Genomic DNA, 21,109 nt, shown 5'->3' with positions numbered 1-21,109 from the left:
ATAATTATTTATATTATAGTATTGTCCAAATTTTCTATTCTTTTAGACTTTCGCAAAATTTAATTTCGTATATCTTAAACTCTGCTTTTATTAAACTTAGATTTGTAAACTTTCATCTTCTTTCACATTTAAATAATAATTTATGTTAATCTGTATTTTTAGTATCCCAATGTACTCATGGACACTGATGAAAAAGGATGTGTCCGTCCTTACGTCCGCATGCATGCAGAAGATAATGTTAAATCGGGGAGTAGCGATCCTGATTACACGTCCAGCAGCGAGCAGTCATGTGACACTGTCATTTACGTGGGCAACCTCACGCACAATGAGAGAGACTTTACCGACAATGAAGGACCTCCAACTTCATTACCCATAGTTCCTAAATTAAAACAATCTCAAAACAAATCCACGCATGGGACAGACGCCCCTTCATCTTTAGAAAGGAAGCGACATAACTCAATAAGTAAAACACAATCCGGTGCCGATGATCAACGAAAATCGGAAGATAAATCGTCCAACATCGCTCATACCTCAACAGCAGACTCCAGTGGTCATCATCCGAGTACGAGTAAGGCGACTAAAAGTGAAAAAATGCAACAGAGCTCTAAAAATTCCCCTCTGTCTTCACGTCATCAGCCGGCCAGCACTCAAACACAAGGAGCTGAAAATGCGATTCACGGTACTAAATCCGCTCAAAGTTCCACTGCTCACACACAGAGAAAATCAAAACATAGGTCTTCACAGAAACAAGATCAAGGAACAGGGATCGAACAACCTACATCAAGTAGTAAAATACAATTACCAACAAAACCATCAAAAATGCAGAGTGACGAAACGTGGATTGATGGTCCTCGTTTCACGAAACCAAAGTTCGATTCTAAGACACTTCATCAATTACAGAAAGAACAATGGGTTGATGGTCCTCCAAATATATATGGTTTTATGGATCATCATAAGCAGAATATGATTCAACGATGGATCGAAGAACACTCGCAGCAAATCCAAAGTTCATCTAAGAGGAAGAATGAAGTTTGGATAGATTATCCCTCAAATAACACAGAAAAGGGTAGTGAAACACAAAGGAGTACAGTAGATGTATCTGGCGCTACACTAGAAAAGGAAGAAAAGTCTTCACCAAAGGTAAAAAGATCGTCTAAACATGGAACAACAGCTCCTAAAACTGAAATGGTAAGAACTATATCCTCCACTGATATCAATTTGCTTCCACAAGAAGAAGAAACTATAGATGAGGCAGACAGTGCCAGTAACTCTGCAGATGTTGATGAGACAGATAATGAGGAAAATGCAGAGGCAAGTGGATATGATTCAGATTTACATATTTTACAAATATCTCAAAATGGGGTAGAAAATCAATCCCTGCATCCATCTATTTCTGCGAGTACGTTTCAGGCTAGCTTGCCTGATGATTACGTAGAAACAATCGAAGTCTATGAGCCTGAAGAATCGGTTCCTATGGTAGATTCATGTCTTCAGGTTACAGAAGAAGACATTCTCGCAGAATACTGGTTGCAACGTAGGCATAAGTCGTCGGAAAATCCTCTGCCAGAAGTGGATCAAAGCAGTTGTGGTAGCAATGAACATCCTTTAAGAATTCTAAGTGAAGAAGACCTTAACCTCCCCTCTTCCTTCACTGATTCCAGGTCCGTTAGTGTTGATTTAGACAGCATCAGTGTGCCTGATACTCGTGAAGGTTTAAGAGATAGAGGAGCAGTTACATGGCGTCTTCTATATGGTAATATGTTTCAAAGAATTAAAGAACAGCAACAGAAACAACGCAGGACGGCAGATGATTTAGCTACCGTAAAAAATAATGAAGTTGATGATAAATTAGAACGAATATCTAAATTAAGAGACTTAATTCAACCCTTAACCAGGCATCGAAGTCAAACCAAAGTCGAATCAATATTTAAAACATGTCCAATTAGCAGATCAGGTTCCCGATATACAATGCCTGAAATTTTAGGAGGCAGTAGAGATTCTAGTATGGAAGATTTATCAGCAGCAGAAGTTACAAGTACTCAGAGTGAGCCAGCAGATCTAGATCTCGATAAATATGACTATAAATTAAATATCAAACCAATGAATGGACTGAAACTTGAAGAATTTTATAAGAAAATACAAAAAGTGCCACCCTTTTTAGAGCAATATTCCTCATTAAAACCTACACAAATTGTGCCTCCTTTGACTTATGAACAAGAGAATCTATATTTAGTTAACAAATTAGAAAATCAGAGATCCGAGAGTGCTACTTTTATTAACAATAGCGGTTACAAGCAATTTTCTAACTCTTCCTATTTGAAAACTTCTGTTGACGAAAACATTAACGATGAAGATCATATACAATCTACATATTGCCGAACTCAAACAAATTCTACAACATTACTTCATAAGCCTTCATCAACAAGCAATCTACAGCGAGAATCAGCCAAATTTAGTTCATCCGAAAATACCCTTCCCACAAAAATTAGCAGAACAGCTACCGACTTAGGTTCAGAGCTTGAAAGAAGGTCTACGGAAAAAAGAGACCTTAAAAAATCTACGGACACTAGTGATAGTATTAAACGTGGTGAATCAAAGCAAGCTTCTAGAACATCGAGCAACAAAACTATTGATACTACCATGCTAACAGTAGGACAGTCTCCCAGTATTAGCCCCAAATCTAGACTTCACAGAGGTAAAATAAAAAATGGTGATGGGCAAAGCGTACATTCACAACAACCTTTAACGCAATCTTCATCTTCTTCTTTGTGGAGTAGAGAATCTTCAATTTCCTCTTCTACATCAAAAATGCCACACAGATCAGGAACACATCTAAATAACTCTAGCCGAAGTCCAGGTAACAAAAACCACATTAGCAATGGGAATGTTCCCAATGGAAATAGCAGTAAAACAACAAGGACAATGAACAGTAATGCATGCAAACTTCCAACGCGATCGAGTCCAACCAGCAGCAGTACGTCAGGAGTAACAACAATGTGTTGTGCCGGCACAAAATCTAAAGATAAAACCCCATCCAAAACTAAACCAGTACCAAGCCATTCGAAGCAAAAGCAATCAGCACAAGACAGTAGAAAGTCACAGAGGACTAAAAGCATCTGTCGAAGTACAAGTTCTCCAAGTACCTGTGTGGATAGTGGTGACACTGCGATCACGGACTTTACAGACAGCGAGCACTACCATGCAGTTCGCCATGCTAGTGTTTCTGGAGCTCTAGCATCGCCCTATCATAAAGTCCCGCATGTCCATGTGAGTCACCATCATCATCACCATCACAAGAGGACAAGCAGTGGTCATGGCAGTGAAAGTAGTGTGAATAGCAGTGAACCTCGAGAAGCCAAAGAACTACTCTTAAAAGGGGCCAAAACACAACAATTCTCTGGGACCAGCAGTGGCTACGAGAGCATGTTGAGGGACAGCGAAGGCACACCCCTATCATCCAGCCAAGAATCAGGCAATGAGGATTCTATGGAAAAGGGTGAAAGAGGTAGAAAGGGTAGAAGAAGATCGAACGGTAAGTCTAATTTTTTTATTTCAAGGTACATAGGTAGTGTTCATGGGTCCAATAGTTAATTTCTGAGCGGTTATTGACAATTATATATCTTCAACTATAAAAATCTTTTAAGAATTCATCTAATGTAATTTTTAGTCAACAAATGTACTATTTAAACAAAATAAGGAATTTAAATTTTTATGGAGTTCCCTATCTGATTAGTCATATTTAATAAAATATTTTTGGCATTTTAATATTTTAAAAATATGAAAACTCTTCTGACATAAAAATTGACAGTTATTTAGCTTTGAATTCATTTCATTTCGTTCATTTCTTCTTGAAAGCTTTTTTTAGTATGAAAAGCCGTAATGTTAATGTACTTAAAGAGGATAAAAATAATGTTTATATATTGCTAAAAATCTTTCATGAACCAGGGAAAAATATGCATCATACTGTGTTAGTTCATAAGAAATTCCAGGAGAAACCAATTCCACTGATTTCTCTTAATTCCTTGGATTTTTAAGTTCTGAAAGACAGAAATGTTGGCGAAAACTGTTTCCAAATGGATCACATACCTTCTAAAGCTGCCCTTAACTGATAATTACTCTGCTATACTTCGATAAAACACGGCTTTTAAGATTACTGTGCTGTTATTCATTTTGAATGAAAGAGGATCTTCTTTAATTCGAAGCTTTTTACTAATTTTCCATTGAAGATTTATTTAAGAAATTATTAGGCCGCGGTGGCCTGGTGGTAAGGTCTCGGCTTGTAAGCCGTAGGGTTTTAGGTTCGTGACCCGATTCCACCGAAGAACCGTCGTGTAAGGGGTTCTGTTGCACGTTAAATCCGTCAGACCCGCTGGTGTGGTGCGGTGTGGAGAAGGGGATGCCAGCTCAGGTGTCGTCCTCGTCATCTGATCGCGGTTCAAAATTACAAGGTCCATCCCAAAATAGCCCTAGTGTTGTTTTACAACGGGACGTTAATATAACTAAACTAAAGAAATTATTCTCTTTTCTCAAAATGATCCTGTAAAACAAATTGCTAGTGACAAATCTGAAAGTTTAAGTGAATCCGTAAAACTTATTGAGTGAACAGAAACGTTAGTGAATAAGGACACTTCTAATTCTTAATTTTGTGCATTCCAGGTTCCAGCAAACGCAGTTCATCAGCGCCTGCGCGAAGTCCTCCATCACCATTAGGTCCATCCCCAGCGACAGCCATCAGTCAGCAGCCTTTACCCAATAGAAGATCCTGTCGACGTGGAGAGAGAGCCCTGCACAGGTCAGACGAGGAAGTGTGCTGCACCAGCTTACTCTGCTGTCGCCTCCTAGATTTCTACTGAACAAAATAGAGGGCAGTTCTCTCAAAATATTCACCATTAGTGCCAACCTCAAATTTCCGCTCCAAAATACAGTTATCTACGTGTCTCTCTAAAACAGTGTAAAACCTATAAAAAAATTATAAGACATTTTAAAAACAATTTGCAAGCATCAAAAGCGAAGTTTCGAAGAATGTTTGTATAATATATATGATAAACAATTTTGTATTTAAAGTCCTCCTGCTGTAAGTGAGAAATATTGAATTTGTTTATTGATTTGTAATAATAATAAATTAAAGAAATATTTAACAGTATTTTTGTTTGTGGTGAATGATTTAACAAATGGAAGCAGCAAGATATGCTAATATACATTTTTAAAAAATGAAGATTGTGCGTCACATAAATAACGTCAGTGTTTCTATGTGCATAAGAAATTATCTCTTAATTAATTTATTGACTGTCCTTTGTTTTGTCTCAGTATTAACAACCTCAGGCATGTAGTATCTAATTTCACTCCGAAAGTCCTGATTCAAATCTATACATATATGGCTAAAAATTGGTAATTAGTTTGAGTTCGTAATTGGAATATCATAGGAGTTCGAATTCTGATTTTATACTAACGACTTGAAATATGTATACATAAAATATATTGTTGAGGAAAAGTTATTAACACATGTGCATCAAGTTGAAAATTCTTCCCTTATCACCAAAAACTTATTTGATTGAATAACAATAATATATAAAAAATCTAAGCAAGAATAGCGTAAACAGAAATATTAATAGTTTTATATACTTTATAAATGCATAATTCCAAATACTCAATTTAGATGCATTCTGGCCATAATGTCCAGGAAAATGTCACGTATATATATTCAAATAATGGAAATAGGTTAAATGTAAAAATCTGTATTCGTTGTCAAGGATGAAGATATTCATATAAGAAAAATCTTGTTGCAGGTTAAAAGTAGACTGTTAATTGAATAGCAAAACAAATCAGTTCCACTTAATGAACAATTGATGTCTTTTAAAAAATCCAACAACGATAGATATGGTGACCTCTGAGTGTAGGATATGTTTTCGAATCCTATGCTCATCATTGGTACCATTAAAAAAATTTGAAGAGTGCAAAATCCCTTTAATAATATTCGTCTTTTAAGGACTTGCTAACTAAGCAAAAGTTTGTTGGTTTTGTTTACTTGCATATAAACATTACAACTTCATTGAGCTCTTCAGGTAGATATTAGTCTCCCAAATACGGGGAAAACTGAACAAGATGATGAATAAAGCAGCGTTCACACGAGGCCAACTATTGTGCGCAATGGAAGGCCATGCCTACATCAGGAACATCACATGGCCCATTGTGTCATATGATCTTCCTGAAGTAGGCGTGACCTTCCATTTCGCACAATAGTTGGCCTCATGCTTAAGGGGCCATGCATAAAGGGTTAAGTTAGAGCTGCTTAACTTAACCCTTTGGATATACATTTACTTGTTATTATTTTTTTTTATTATTTTTTACTTTTTTTTTTTTTTTTGCACTTTATATATTATAGCATATTTAATTTTATGGGTAAGTAAGAATAGTAGATTTGATGCAAAAATTAATTTATTTCGTATTATGTTGTAGTTGTTACTTATGGCACTTACTCTACACAAGCCCGCTGACAAAATCAGCGATTTTAAGCCGAGTTTTTTCAGTAGCTTCTAAGGGTAAAGGCCCCTGGGCACCCGAAGGCAGAAGTTTGAAGCTCGTATGAAGATGACACTCACACACTGGCTTGCACAACCCCTTTTTACAGTGGGGGGCTCTTTCAAACACCTTAACACTTAACACCTCTCCATGCCCCTGCGACTATAATCTTAACGATTATTTAAACAGTTGGGTGGACATGGAGAGTGAGAGTTGCAGATGGCTAAGCTAATGATGTGGAGGTAATGGTGATTGGGCTGATGATGTGATACTGATGTTGGCAGAGTTGTAGTTGGCTGGGTTAAAGATTTTTAAGCTGCAGTGGGTTGCATTGGAGTAGGTGAGCTGAATTCGGTTAGACTGGTGAGGAGCTGACTTGGCTGGGTTAGAGCAGGAATGGTTGGTTTTAGGTTGGGTTGGAGCAGGGATGTCATGGGCTATGCAGGACTGAATGGAGTTGTCTGAGCTTGAGGATGCGCTGCGTTGGTTGGTGGAGTTTCCGGGCCTGGGTGGAAGTCTTGTCGTGCAGGTGGTGAGATGGGTTTTCCGATGTTATAGGAGTGGTGGTCAGTATCTGAACAGCTGTGACTCTTCATGCAGGAATTGAACCATTTTTCTGATCTTGGCCCTGCTGAGAGAGTTATCTGCTACCCTGGAGAACCAGACCTGTTGAAGGTTAGCTGATGGTTTCGTTAGGTGATAAGATGTAGTTAAAATGCATTCTGTTGCGTAGTGGAGTGGTGACCCCACTTCGCTGCAGGTGCAGTAAGGTTCGTCTGCTAAATTGAACCTTTTTAAGTAGGTGGGAAATGGGCCATGGCCTGTGAAGAAGAGAATTTCTTCCCTTCTCCAGGGCGTAATTTGTTGAGTGGCTTTTGGAAGAAGCTGGTAGATGAGTCTTCCAGTTTCGCCATTGTCCCATTCCGTTTGCCACTTTTCCAACATGTTTCGCCTTAGACTGGACTTTATGAATGAAATTGGGTATGGTTCGGGCTGAATAGGGCTGTCTGTATCAGCAGCTTGTTTGGCAAGTCTATCCGCTTTCTCATTACCTGCATATCCGGCGTGGGCTTTAATCCAGGATATCTTTATGTTTGCATTTGTAGAAAGTATTGCAAAGATTTTCCTGGCACATTTGTTATTGGATTTTGGATTTTTTGCTGCTAAGATGCTGGCCCTATTGTCGACGTAGATGGTAGATGTTGCTGATGTGGACTTCAGGAATTCTGCGGCCTTGTATAGGGCCAGGATCTCAGCTTGAAATACTGTATTGTGGTGGGCCAGTTTTGTTGCCCAAGTTGTTGTAGTTACTCCATTGTTGAAGACACAGTACGCTGCTCCTACTCCCTTGTCCGTCTTCGATCCATCTGTGTAAATTCCATTCGGGTCCGATCTCAAGCCTCCGTCGTCAAGTGAAATCTGGTGATCTTCTAGGTGTACCGAGGGATGAGAAGTCCAGCCTGAAATCTTACAGTCTATTTCTAGTTCGCTAATTTGAAGGTCGCAGTTGTTGGTCGGGTTTTTGAGCCTATATAACGAGATGCCCTTTGCCTCTCTTTGTAGTTGGAGGTGCAGAGGGGGGATTCCCAAAATTATTTGTAAGGCTGCTGTTGAGGTAGTTCTATAGGCTCCCGATATGGCTAGTAGAAACGGTCGTTGGATGGCTGCAAGTTTCCGTTTCATCCTCTCGGTGGGATCTTGGCACCAGATGGCTGCGCCGTGTGCAAGTACTCTTTCTATTACAGTTGAGTAGAGGGTTTTTCTTTGTGCCTGCTTAATTCCCTTTCAAACACCTCATATGTAGAACACAGGGTAAGGAACAACCATGCCCGAACGAGGACTCGAACCCGGGATGCCCAAAGAATGGGGAAGGCGCGCTACCCCTAGGCCAGGGCACCAGCATTTCATATTATTCGTTATATATACTACATTATATATACTCGTCTCTGTTTCAATGACGTATCAGAGCGTCATGTGCTCTTTGCCCAAACAATGCATGACGTACTGATACGTCAAATGTGCCAAAGGATGAATCTACTCTCGTATTACGCATAACTTCACTACCATCTTAGAAATACTATAGGCGCGCCATACTGCTAGACACTAAAGACTCATATACCTCGAAACCACGGCCGACATTTCGTTGTTGTTGCTTCATTTTAGATTACGTTGTCTGTAGTATTGTAATTTTCAAGATGGTTAGTGAATCATCTCATGGATTAAAAGGTAAGATGTCTCGTTATTCTTTGCTATATTTTACTGCCTGATATCATACAAAGCATCTGTATTTTTATTAATATATATGAACATATTGTTTGACAAAATATATGTTCACAATTGTAAATATAGTTATATGGATTTCAGAAACATGTGTACAACTTCTCATTAAATACAAAAATTATTGAATATTCTTTTTCAATTTAAAACATATACAAATATAAAAAAAATTATATATATAATCATGAAAAGTACTTTCATTATGTTTAATTAGATGCATTCGCTGATTTAGTCATTTTGATGTTGATCTGAAAATTCTCTAGTTCACTCAAGCCTATCTATTTTATTTCTAGTGGACTTATTTTGAATCATTTCATCTAATTTTATTCACATGTTATTCTCTTAATGGTGGATTTAAGTATTTGGTGCCCTGGACATTGAACATTATGGGATCCCTCCTTTTTATATTTTCTTTTCAAATTTTTCATATGTTAGTGATTATTTAATATATGTTTCATTACATTAATTTTGTGAATGCATATATATTTTTTAATATCTGTTTTGGCTCCAGGCCACCTAGATCCATGTTTGTATACAATATTATTGAAGGTTCGATGTCTTAAATATTTTAATAACTCAGTGAACGCAATGAAACGTACAGAAACCTGACCAATAAAAGCTTCATTAAATGTAAATATTTCCTAATATTTTATCATCCACATAGCTAAAAAAATTTTACAGACTTATTTATTTGGCGGCTAGAAAAATAAAATTTTTTGACTTCCTTGCGAGACCAGGCAGCTTCCTAGTTGGAAATCCGTCAATATATTCTCTTTCTCATATATTATAAGAAATAATATTATTAACTGTCAGAATTTTTTTATATATTTTTGCGATAAAAAATTTTGTTACACCAGAACGAATATAGAAACACAATGGTACACGGTTAAAGTTTGGTATTTCGGACATGTTTTCTTTTAGCCACTACGTCTGTAATTGAAAGAAATGTGGGTCAAAGCGTTAAAAATTCCAGGGTGATTTCGAAATGCTTTATTTATTATGTTGATAAGAAATACTTTTAAGAAGTGTGATTGTTTCTTTTCTTTTTCCATCGGCAAGTTCTTTTGAGTGAAGATGCATTCAAAAGACAAAAGGACAATACTATTTTGCTAATAGTTAACTCCATACTGTTTCATATTTGTGACAAGTAAATTATAATATGGGTTCTCTAGTTCCGATTTCCTTAGAAGCTGCATGTTGAAAACAGTAATTAACAGTATTTGAATAATTTTTCATTGATGAGAAAGGTTTGAGTTCGGAAACAGAAGAAGGTAACATTTATATTTCAATTTAAAGGAAGCAGGTGAGATTGTCTAAAAATAAATTTTGTCTGTAATAGCTGTTTTCCCATTTTGATATTTAACATTGCTTTCTTTGTATTAAAATTAATTAGGTGGTTATGATCTGAGTGTCTGAAGTTTTTTACTTCCTCGTATACGAAGTGTAGACCTTATTAATACAAAATTCCGAACAACATTGTTGAGATATCTACCCGACTTGGGCCGGCATTCAAAACATCGAACAACATCGTGGGAATATCGTTCGTGCAATATCTTGTGCTTATAAGGGAGAAAATATAGTAAATCGGCAAATAAAATCGAAAATATTGTTACGAAATTTCCGGGGTTCGTTTGGATAGTGGGAGTTATATGGTGTGGGGAACGCTCAATCAACAGGCGGCAGTAGAAGAAAAAAAACAACGACGTTTATTTACACGAAGACACACAGGACAGCACAAAGACGACAACTATATACAGCACAGAAGACGATTATCTTCAGCCGAGACGTGCAGCATACAACAAGACTCTACTGCAGACAGTAGCGCACAGATTAGTTCAGCACTAGCTTGACTCCGTCGCTGCTCTGCTAATCCCTGGAAGACAAATTCTTCAACGTCGATTCCGACTACTCTTCTCTGTCGCTTCCGACTACTCTACTCAATTCACGACCACTCCCCGGCAGCTGCAGCTCCTTTTATAGGTCTCAGGTGGCGGGGCTAGAAACCTCTCAACCAATCAGGAACGTTCCTAATGGACGGATCGGGAAAATTCTCAATGTTTCGGGTATAATCTATCTTGGCGCCAAAGTCGCCAAATGATCGCCAAGCTCTGGGACCTCCTATGGAACCAATTATGCTGGGAAGCCGCATCACAGATTCGTAACAATATAATCGGCAAAAAATTTTAACTCGTGATTTTGGTGAATCTTCACATTTTTTACAAACTCCACAAGTTCGAAAAACACATTTTTGATATTATGTCTGTAAAAACGATAACTCAAAAATGCTTTAAAATAAACAGATGGAATTTAGTATAAGGACTTCAGGCTTAATTTGTAGATTTCTGTCAAATTGTGGAGATATCTATCTGCCTGGCTGTACAAATGAATTCGATCACTGCAAAACATAAAATGTTAGATAGAATTTGCTTCCCAGGTTTCGCATCTAAAATGTACATTCTTATTAAATTTTGAACCAAATCTGTCAAAGGGTTTAGCATCTATTGGCCTATACATTATGTATGTAAATACAAAGACTAAAAAAGTATGAAATTTGGTATATAATCTTGTGACTACAATTCTAATTATGTGTCAAATTTTCGTTTTAATCAGTCAAAAAAAGACATTCAAAATACATATTCGCAAGACCAATTCAGTAAAAAATAGTAGATTCATGTCAAAAATTTATATTCCATAAATATTGTTTGTCAATGCCATGCAGGCCATTTGCAACCTTGCCAAGGTTCACAACTTTATTCGTAAAAAGAGGAAAGGATAAACCTTTATACGAGAGTATGCGAGATAGCTTTGAGGAGACCTTCCCTCTGATTTTGAGCGATTATTGTTCAATTCATATTTTTTTTATGCCGTTATGGCCTGATATTTATATCAACACTAGAGAAATGATACGATCATTTTATTTGTTCTAAACAGCTGGTAAGTAATATGTGCGGAATGCCTAATAAAAAGAGATTACCATTTTTATTTTGAAAGCAAACCAGTAGTTTTCATCAGCAGAAAAGAAACTAGCCTCTTTTTTTCTTTTCTTCCCCCCCCCCTCCCTGCTATGCACCTTAGCATTTGTGTATAAAAAGATTTTTGTGTAATCCTTACCAAAGAAATTAGTTTTAACTTTTCCGATCAGGGTAACAAGGTAATTTCGCTTCTCAGCTAGTTCCAGCTTCTTTTCTTTTACGTATTTAAATGCATTTTTTTATTATTATTTATTTCCTTATTTTGAATGACTTTCTTTCGCCATAAGCTGTTCCATAATGTTCTTGAAACAGAATTCCAGAATTCAAAAATTAAATACTTTAAAGCAATTTTCTTAGCCCCCCCCCCAAAAAAAAAAAAAAATTAAGCACCTTCCTACATGTATACAAACACAAACCCTCATATTTTCTAAACATAAGATGTTTTCTGATTGAAAATAATGCATGGGTTTCATTTAAAAATTGTAAATGCGTATTCTTTAAATTTTAATATTTACTCTTTGTATTTACACAACATCTATGTAATATAAATTTGAAATACTTTCTATTGTAAAACAAATTATATCTTTTTGATTTTGACAAAGAAATATAAATGAAAAAAATATAATAACCTATATAATATAAAAATTAAATAGCCTATCTAAAATTAACGATAAATATATGTAATAGCAATACATCATTTCTGAAAATGTCGATAGTGATGTAGAAACATAGCATGGCCAACATTTTGTGTTTGATTTTTATAAATTCAACAAAAAATAATATTCGACATAGCTGGGATAGAAAGTATAAATTTTCTCTCGCACTAACTCATTATATTTAGCAATTTTATTTAGTCTTAGAAAGCTAAGAATTAAAGTATTCCGGAATGGCTAACATTACAAGATTCACGAAATTGACGATAGAACAATGCCATGTTCTAAATAAGTCTTTTTATGTCATTTTTTATAGAAAAGAATAGCAGCTTTCAAAAATGGTCAAATAATAAAAAAATATATTATTTTTTCTCACTTCTGTAATTTAGTAAATGCCTTTATTGAACGTTTCACATTCCGAAAATGTAATAAAAATCTGCTCTTTAACCTATATGCAAAAAAAAAAAAATTACAGTAAAACATGATTATATATTTTACGAAGAGATAAAAATGCTTTATAAGTGGTAGGTTTCATAAATAACGGAAACAAATTTACGAAGTTAAAAAAAAAAAAAGTTATAGTTAGAAGCAATATTAAAATAACAAATGCCAGTTGAAGCATTTTTTAAAACTACTTTTTAAAAACAGCGCGAGATAATAAATCCCATTGCTTCAACATTTAACAAATCAAATGAATGTTATTAAATGAACTGCTTAAAAAAACTTTTTTTATTTAAATTAAAGCAAAGAAAGCACCTATTTTTTTTTTTATCATGACTTTAATAGTGGTAAAATAAAACGTGGCTCAACGATTCGGACAAGCAGTGATACTGTTTTAAATTTCATTATAATAAAAATTATTGTTACAAATTATGTCCAAAACTAATTTTTCAAACATTGCTGAAACTAAAGGGGGGAAAAATCCATTCATTCAAACGAAACTGGAGTGGTGACGCTTTATAAGCCAGATAACAGCTACGAGGCATGAGAAATTTTTTTTGTCTTGTGGTCATGTTACTCGGCTACGAACCATAAGGTTGCGAGTTCGATCCTCGCCTATTGCCAATAGCAACACTGGTATCCTAGAAAAGAAATTTTTCAAACCTTTAAAATGGTGTAAAAATAATTTTTGTGCTATAATATGCTTTGACGTTATGATGGAAACTAGCAATTTTTTAATTAAACTTCTAATTAAAATTTTGAAAAATCCGTTAGGACTCCAATACCCAAGAAGTAATTTCCCAAATTTCATGATCCTAACTTCAATAGTTTATACTCCACGTTGATCTTACAATCAGGACAACTCTTTGTATGTAAAAAGATACTTCATTAGGGAAAAAATCGACATTAAGAAAAAACATCGTTATAAAATAATAGAATCTGAACCCAGAAGAATAAAAGTTGTAAGTTTCGAAAACCTTTTATTTCTTTAAAACTTTCAAACACCAAATCTAGATGGGGGGGGGGGTTCTCCCTTAAAAACTAAAACCGAGATCCAATCAGATGGTTACATTAGGGGGGGGTGCAAAAGAAATCACGGTTATTGAAAACTTATGAATGGTTTCAAGTTAAAATCTCATTATACTAGGTTTTACACGATCGACTAACGTAATTACACACCGCAATTAATTAAAATTCAATATGGTACATTAAAATCCCTTAAATAGGTCGTTCAAGGGATTGCTTCATACAACATATTAATGAGAATGATTATCAAACGTGCAATGTACAAAAGAAGTTTCACTGTGTTTTTTAGAACAACTTTTGCAATGTTCGATATATCACTGGCGCACTAAATTCATCCTGCTGTATTCTTATTTTCTATTGATGGGACCAATCAGTGTATTCTTTTTACACTTAACTAATATTAAAGACATGCCTTATACTGGAATTTACTCACTCTGCTAATAATAAATGTAAATCATGTTAAACAGAATTTTTTCCCCTTAACTTTCAACAATGGTGGGAAGGAGAGATCACATGAGTAAATATTAAATGAAACAATGAAAATGGTTTGGTTCATTCATAACAATGAAAATATAAAATATACTTATCTTTAAAAATTAATTAAATCTTGATTTAAAAATTTTATGAGAATTAAACTGATAAAAAAAATAATTTTAAAACGATACAAAAATCATTCTTGTGCAGGTATATTTTTTTAAGTATCGTGAAAAATATTAAAATTTCACTTAATTTTTTTTTTAAATTGCCATGAGGCGTGATATATTTGCGACAAGTTTGAGAGCTCTGATCAAACAACCTGGCCTGTACAATATCAACACACATTCTCCTTTGTTACTAGTAATGACTAGTACACATATTATTAAGATTAATAACTGACATTTTGTTATTTCTGTATCTAAGTAACTAAAAACTACAAACGCTCCTGATTGAAATATAATAGTAACATTTCTTAAACAATATTCTGTGTCTTCCAAATTTCAGAGACTTAGGATCAGATGTAGCTGATAATCAAGTCTTTAAAAATAGGTTGTAATGACAAAATCCATTTACCTTAACAACATAAAAGAAGCCAACTAATAAATATCTTTGAAAATAAAGGGAGAAAAATCTATAATTTATACATTAGCTTAAATGAAATATTTTATGCACTAAAGTATTTATATTATACAACAATAAATTTAATATAACATTATATATTACTCTAAAATCAAAACAGCAATTATAGGTTATTTATAATAAGTATTTTAGAGCATTATGTAGGGACCATTCATTAAAATCAAAAGTGATTCCATGAAAATTCAATAATTAGGTTTGGACATTAGATAATTCTTACCTAAAAATATTTTATATTTACTTCTGTATATGAAAGCTAAAAATTGTTTTGGGGAGAAAGATGAGTTATCATTAATCAATTTAATAACATCTCTTTCTGTATTCCATTATATCATAGCCTTGCATTCATATAAAATAGTTGCTTTCTAAGCATTTCTGTAAATTCTAAAACGATTTTACTTAATATGAAAAAATAGATCTAACTTCAGATTTATATAAATAAATAAATTCAAATTTAAAATTATAAAACACTTAGAATTTATAATTAAGACGTCAGTATTTTCTCTGCCTCTCAAGATCCAAGAACTGTTACTGTCTTAAATTATTATTCAAGCAATTCTTGATTTTAGTTCTAGTTTCATTTCTGAAATGGGGAATTTCACAAATAAACTGTTGAAAGATTACCAACTTTCTCTTTCAAAACCTTCAAGTTTAAAATGAACTTATTTATTTATTTTAATCATAGCTATACTTTCTTTACTATAATTCTAAAGGACAAGAACATTTACATTCTATTTATAAATGTAATTTGTATATAGAAATGCATTTAATAAGAGGAATTTGGTGTTTTTGTAAAAATGTCCACTTTAAAGATAGATTCATTGGTTTGCTAGATCAATATATCATTTTTCAACTGCTTAGTAACTTTAATAAAAAAAATATCCCATAACTGTCAGACATAGGCAGAGGTACCACGGTTTTACATTCTGCAACTTCACTTCAGGCTTTTCATTTCAAGTGAATCAATGTTGAAAAAAGGGATAGTCCAAATCAAATGTTAGTATTTGTTCAGTTTCCATTCTTTGTTGAAAAAACATGAAGATAATATCAATTACTTGTAATATCAACTATTTGTATTTAAATTAATGATTCCCAAGGCATAGATAAAATGGTAATTGACTATGATTTAAATTCAAATCCTTGAAGCAAGTCAAAATTGTATAAATTAAACCTATGTTATCAATATAATTATGCATGACAACAAATTGACACAAAATTGCAGGAAATAGCATTTTTTTTAAAAAATCCTAATCAATGAAAAACACACAAAACTAACATTTATTTTTATACACTATATAGAAAGATATTTACAAATTAAATATACATTTTTACAATTTTTGGGATAGTCTTCCTGAAGCCTTATTTTGAAAAAACCACATCAAAGCTACTAAAAGAGAAGGTGGGCGTGGAGCAGTTTCATCATATATTAGTGAATGCGCCTCTGGCAGATCCATTTCGATTACTTCAATATATTCTCCTTCATGGGAATTTCCTCCACCACTTGTAACTTTCATGGAATCTACAACTTCAACATAATATAGAGTTTGTACAGACCCAGCAACACCGACACCAGATCTAAAATAGAAAGAAACAACAAGCTATTAAAAATATAAAATCACAGATTAATTAAGAGAAAATTTTTAATGGAGCTTTTTTCAAATGGATAACAAACTGTTTTAGATAAGAAAGAAAATTAACACAATATTGAAATAAACACAAAATAATTTCAGCTGAATGTTCTAAATGATATTATCAACAGATATGCATATTGTATGCATTGATAAAATTTCTAAAATAGAAAAAAGCTACATATCTAAAAAAAAAATTATTATATTTTTCATGAAAAAATGTTTAAAAGAGAAAATAAATAATTAATACATCATGCATACATACATTAATAATCATACATACATAATTAATTTAATTAATATTTAAATATATGCTTTTTAAAAAACAATTTGAGTACAAGTTAGTTATTTGATCAATCACTATTTAAAAAATTGTAAAATTTTAAAAGGGATAAACTTTTAATATTGATCTGCTGATATTTAACAATGATATAGAATTCTTATGCAGTGAAAAAGTCACTATAATAAGATGATGAAAAAAATTACAGTAGATATCAAATAATTTAAACAAACTTTCTTTCCCTATTGCAATAAAATCATATTAAAAATACACAAAAAAAAATAATGTAGTGCACAAACAATATGCAATGCTGTATTTCAAAAATATCCTAGTCAGTGGTTATTAAAGGTAGAATTAATATTTATCCTTATGCAAATGTTAGCAATAAATACTTAAATATCACAAATTTATTTATACTCTCTGTCAGTAGATTCAAATGAAATTACTTATGAAAGTCTTTAAATGTAACAATTCTTATCTACTTAAATATAAGTACATCTCATTCTAAACATCAACATCATTCTGGTCTGTGAAAATTAGCAGGAAAGATTTAATTACAAAAAAATAATAATGTACATTCATTTTAATATAACATTTAAAAAAATTGTTAAGTAAAATATCACCAAAAATTTAATATAAAAAAATTGACTTCTTTTTAAGTAAAGTTTTATATGATTTAAAGCAAATAGGAATTATTACTTACAAAAAAATATTTGATGTATTTTAATGCATAATTTGATTTTGTATAAAAATAGCATTTAAAATTATAGAGCAATTATTTTCTATGAAGAAACAATCTTTATTAAAGAAATTCATAACTCTTTGGTTAAAAAAGTGCTTTTATATAAATTTACAGCAAACTGTAAAGAAAAGAAAAATAAGGTAAAGAAAATATCTTATTATGTGTTTTTAAGAAAATGGAAATTGAATATTATTACCTATATGAGGTTACTTTCTGAAACATTGATAATGGGACAGAATATCCACATTCTTCAAACACTTCATCTCTTGCTGTTTCAACTAAGCTTTGATCCTTATCTACAATACCAGCACAAAGTTCTATAGTTAATCCTAAACTTGGGGGATACTTCTTAACATCAATTTCGCCTTCACAATCCTCATTTTTCACTTCAGCATAGTAAACAGCTGTTTAATGAATAAAAATACTATATAAAAAATGTTATTTCATAGATATAAAATGTTAGACTGAATAAATGAAAATATGGAATTAATAAATTCAAATTATTTTATGTACAAAAAAATTGTGATAAATTACGAATTACTCAAACATTGCACATTTTTAATACACTATACAATCACATTGTAACAATTCCTATGATTATTAAAAATTTTAAAAACAGTTTTATTTATGTTTATTAATAAGACATAGATACTATAAGATAAAAATTTTACAAACAGTTTTATTTATGTCTATTAATAAGATATAATAATAACAGTTGCATCGATTTTGTCATATTAGAAAACACATAATTACAACTGATATTTCATCTTAAAATGAACTGGTGGGAACCAGAAAAGAAATTCAGATTCATAGATGATAATGGGGACTAACAGAAAAATTTACTCAAGAATGATGTGGAGTGAATTTCCTTTTGGAACATAACCTGGCAATATAATGTGGAAGATATGTGCTACAAAGTTTATGATAAAATCTTAAATTATTATTCTTTAAAAAGTTAACTTTTCTGAAAGTGCAATTATAAAAAAAAAATCAACTTTCAATCAATTGTATTCTTTTCAAGATGAAAAAACACAAAAAAAATTAACACTAGCAAAGAAGGTTAGTAATACAATAGAATAACAAAACCATTTATTTACTTTGCTTCTAAAAGATTGATAACATTATCTTTAGGTATTGAGCATTTTTTTTTTTTTTTTTTCATTACAGTATCAACAACTGGTTTTACTTTAAGATATTTATTATCATTTGGGACAAAATAAATATATAAAAAGATTAACTTTTTAGAGTGAAAAACAAACTTGCCAATAATAACAAAAAAAAAATACTTTTTATATTAAAAAATATGTAATAATAATATTTAAGTACAAATCTTTGTCATTAATTATTAAATTTTTGACAAAACAATTGCATACTTGTAAATTAATGTCTTAAAAAGTGTAAATTAATTTATTCTTATACTAAATTTATTTTTGTCAATATATACAAAATCACCACACAATAAATGGTTTCTCCTTTAAGAATCTCTGATAATGAAAAAAAAATTAACATTCATGAATGTTAACAATTCTAATACTTACCAGGTCTAAACTGTTTCACAAAAATTAATTTCTGTCTTGTGGTATTGTAAATGATAATAGCAACACTGAAAATAGAAATATATATTTGTAATAAATATTCAAAAAAATCTCGCAAATCAAATTGAGGCAATTAATATATTTCTAAAAATTTGGTCAATTTACATATTTTGCAATTCTTGAAAGAATGATTTTTGTTATCTTACTAAAGTTTTCAAGAAAAGATCATAATTTAAAATGGTATAAATAACATTGATCAATTTAATTTTAAGTCTAAGCACCCTACAAATAGTTTTATCATACTTATCTCATTTAAATATTTTATTAGCCTATTTTTAATACCTTGCAGTAAACAACAAAATCACTATAATAATCAATAAAAAAAATTTGCACAATTTGTTTAAATTATCTAATATATCTTCATATTATATTTTCATTACATAAATTTCTAAAATATTACATTTTTTTTCTTTTGAAAAATATATTCAATGAGGCTTAATTAATAGTTAAATAAAAATCTTTTTATTGAAATTTCATGAAAATATTTGCAAATGTGTAACAATTAGACTTGCACCTTACCTATCATGAACACGCATTAAATCCCAAAATTTCTCATTTCCATCCTGAAACAAAAAATTTAAATATAATAATGGTTCTATAGAGCAATAAATTTTTGTCATCAAACATATAAATTAATTCTTATAGTGTTGTTTAATTAGAAAAGAAATATTATAAAATATTAATAATTATTTTTTAAATATAAAATTAAGTTAACAATATAAAAAATATCCTGAAATATGCAGTTTTTAGTTTAAATAGCAATAAATCTAATATGTATCTGTTCTCACAAAAAATATCTAAATTATCAATGTTTACATTTATGCCGACAAAAAAAAAATTCAGATCTTAGCTATCAAATAGAATATATGAAATAAAAAATTTATTAAGGCAGGTGATAAAATAGATATTCTGCATGAATATGTTTTACTTTCAAAATTGAATTAAAACTAAATAATATCTAACTTTACAAAACAAAGACAAGATAGATAATTAAGCGTAAACTTACTGAACGCATTTTATTAAATATAACTAATTTTATTGAATTTTATAAGGAAAATATTAAATCTATTGATCAGTTTTTCATATTGTAGACTTGGTTTAATCAATGTATGCTTTGAATTATACTGCTCGTTCCTTTGATAAAAGGAATGCCTTAAGTCAAACTAAAACTACAAAAATGTGATTCAAATTGTATAAAGCAGATCAAAAAACGAAACCGATCGTTCTCAAAGAACTTAATATATAAAGTAAATAATAAAATATTACCTGCTCATATATCATTCGAACAGGTCTTAAATATAATGATTCATCACACTCTATTATTTTCACACTTTTAATTTTATCCATCGTTAAAAAATAACTAAATGTGAAATGGAGGCAAAAAGGAAACTCATACAATCTTCCGCATTCATTCGGTATTTTAACAACACTCCTCTCTGAACCAACAAAAACATCAAAACAAACCTACTATTGCCAGATTTTATGAAAATGTGAACGAAATATTGTCGCTAAGCGTTGGCACTTGTCGCACTGGATTCGAACGATCGCTTTTCAGAGGGCATTGTGCGGAGACATTTATAATATCATAAAAAATTAAAAGAGTCAAATGTTCTACAAAAATTAGCTCATATATTGTTTGAATAGCGTAAATAGAAGGAATAAAAAAGCTTCAAACTGATTATGAAAAAGACGCAGAAGAATAAATGTAGATATTATATAAAAGAAAAGAATTCTTTTATTTCTATGTTTAATAATACAGATATATGTATATAAAATATCTCTAAATCATGAATAAAATCTTAAGGGTGAGTCAAGAAACATAAAAAAAGTCGTTTATACAACAAACATGAAGTTAAAAATGTA

At 31.8% G+C, this 21,109-nt stretch overlaps 3 protein-coding genes across 7 annotated transcripts in view; 1 reads left to right on the top strand and 2 right to left on the bottom strand.

Moving 5' to 3' along the window:
* The window catches only part of LOC129956775 (kinesin-like protein KIF26B), a 617,661-nt gene extending 612,518 nt beyond the window's left edge, over positions 1–5,143 (top strand). For all 5 annotated transcript variants that reach the window (XM_056068736.1, XM_056068835.1, XM_056068924.1 and 2 more), the window contains 2 exons: positions 163–3,532; positions 4,657–5,143. In XM_056068736.1, the coding sequence (XP_055924711.1) occupies positions 163–3,532; positions 4,657–4,853 (3,567 nt within the window). In that variant the 3' untranslated portion in view covers positions 4,854–5,143. The remainder of the gene's footprint in view (positions 1–162; positions 3,533–4,656) is intronic.
* Positions 5,144–7,086: 1,943 nt separating this feature from the next.
* LOC129972771 (uncharacterized) lies at positions 7,087–8,202 on the bottom strand. Its single transcript, XM_056087026.1, has one exon. It carries the CDS (start codon positions 8,200–8,202, stop codon positions 7,087–7,089), a length of 1,116 nt encoding a protein of 371 aa, XP_055943001.1.
* Positions 8,203–16,256: 8,054 nt separating this feature from the next.
* LOC129968293 (uridine diphosphate glucose pyrophosphatase NUDT14-like) lies at positions 16,257–20,698 on the bottom strand. The gene is made up of 5 exons (XM_056082151.1): positions 20,513–20,698; positions 19,766–19,809; positions 19,190–19,254; positions 17,848–18,055; positions 16,257–16,576 (listed from the first exon to the last, which is right to left on the bottom strand). Exons 1-5 carry the CDS (start codon positions 20,591–20,593, stop codon positions 16,330–16,332), a joined length of 645 nt encoding a protein of 214 aa, XP_055938126.1. The 5' UTR covers positions 20,594–20,698; the 3' UTR covers positions 16,257–16,329.
* Positions 20,699–21,109: the final 411 nt, after the last annotated feature.

This window comes from Argiope bruennichi, chromosome 1 (assembly GCF_947563725.1).
Source record: "Argiope bruennichi chromosome 1, qqArgBrue1.1, whole genome shotgun sequence".
Lineage (NCBI taxonomy): Eukaryota > Metazoa > Arthropoda > Arachnida > Araneae > Araneidae > Argiope > Argiope bruennichi.
Note: the sequence above shows the minus strand (reverse complement) of the source record. Positions and strands in the feature narration are given on the sequence as shown.

Coding starts and splice junctions, on each gene's coding strand:
- LOC129968293 (XM_056082151.1), bottom strand. CDS start 20,593: ATGGATAAAATTAAAAGTGTGAAAATAATAGAGTGTGATGAATCATTA. Junction 19,255..19,765: donor TTAATGCGTGTTCATGATAG/GTAAGGTGCAAG, acceptor TTCTATTTTCAG/TGTTGCTATTATCATTTACA. Junction 16,577..17,847: donor CAGAAAGTAACCTCATATAG/GTAATAATATTC, acceptor TTTCTATTTTAG/ATCTGGTGTCGGTGTTGCTG.
- LOC129972771 (XM_056087026.1), bottom strand. CDS start 8,202: ATGAAACGGAAACTTGCAGCCATCCAACGACCGTTTCTACTAGCCATA.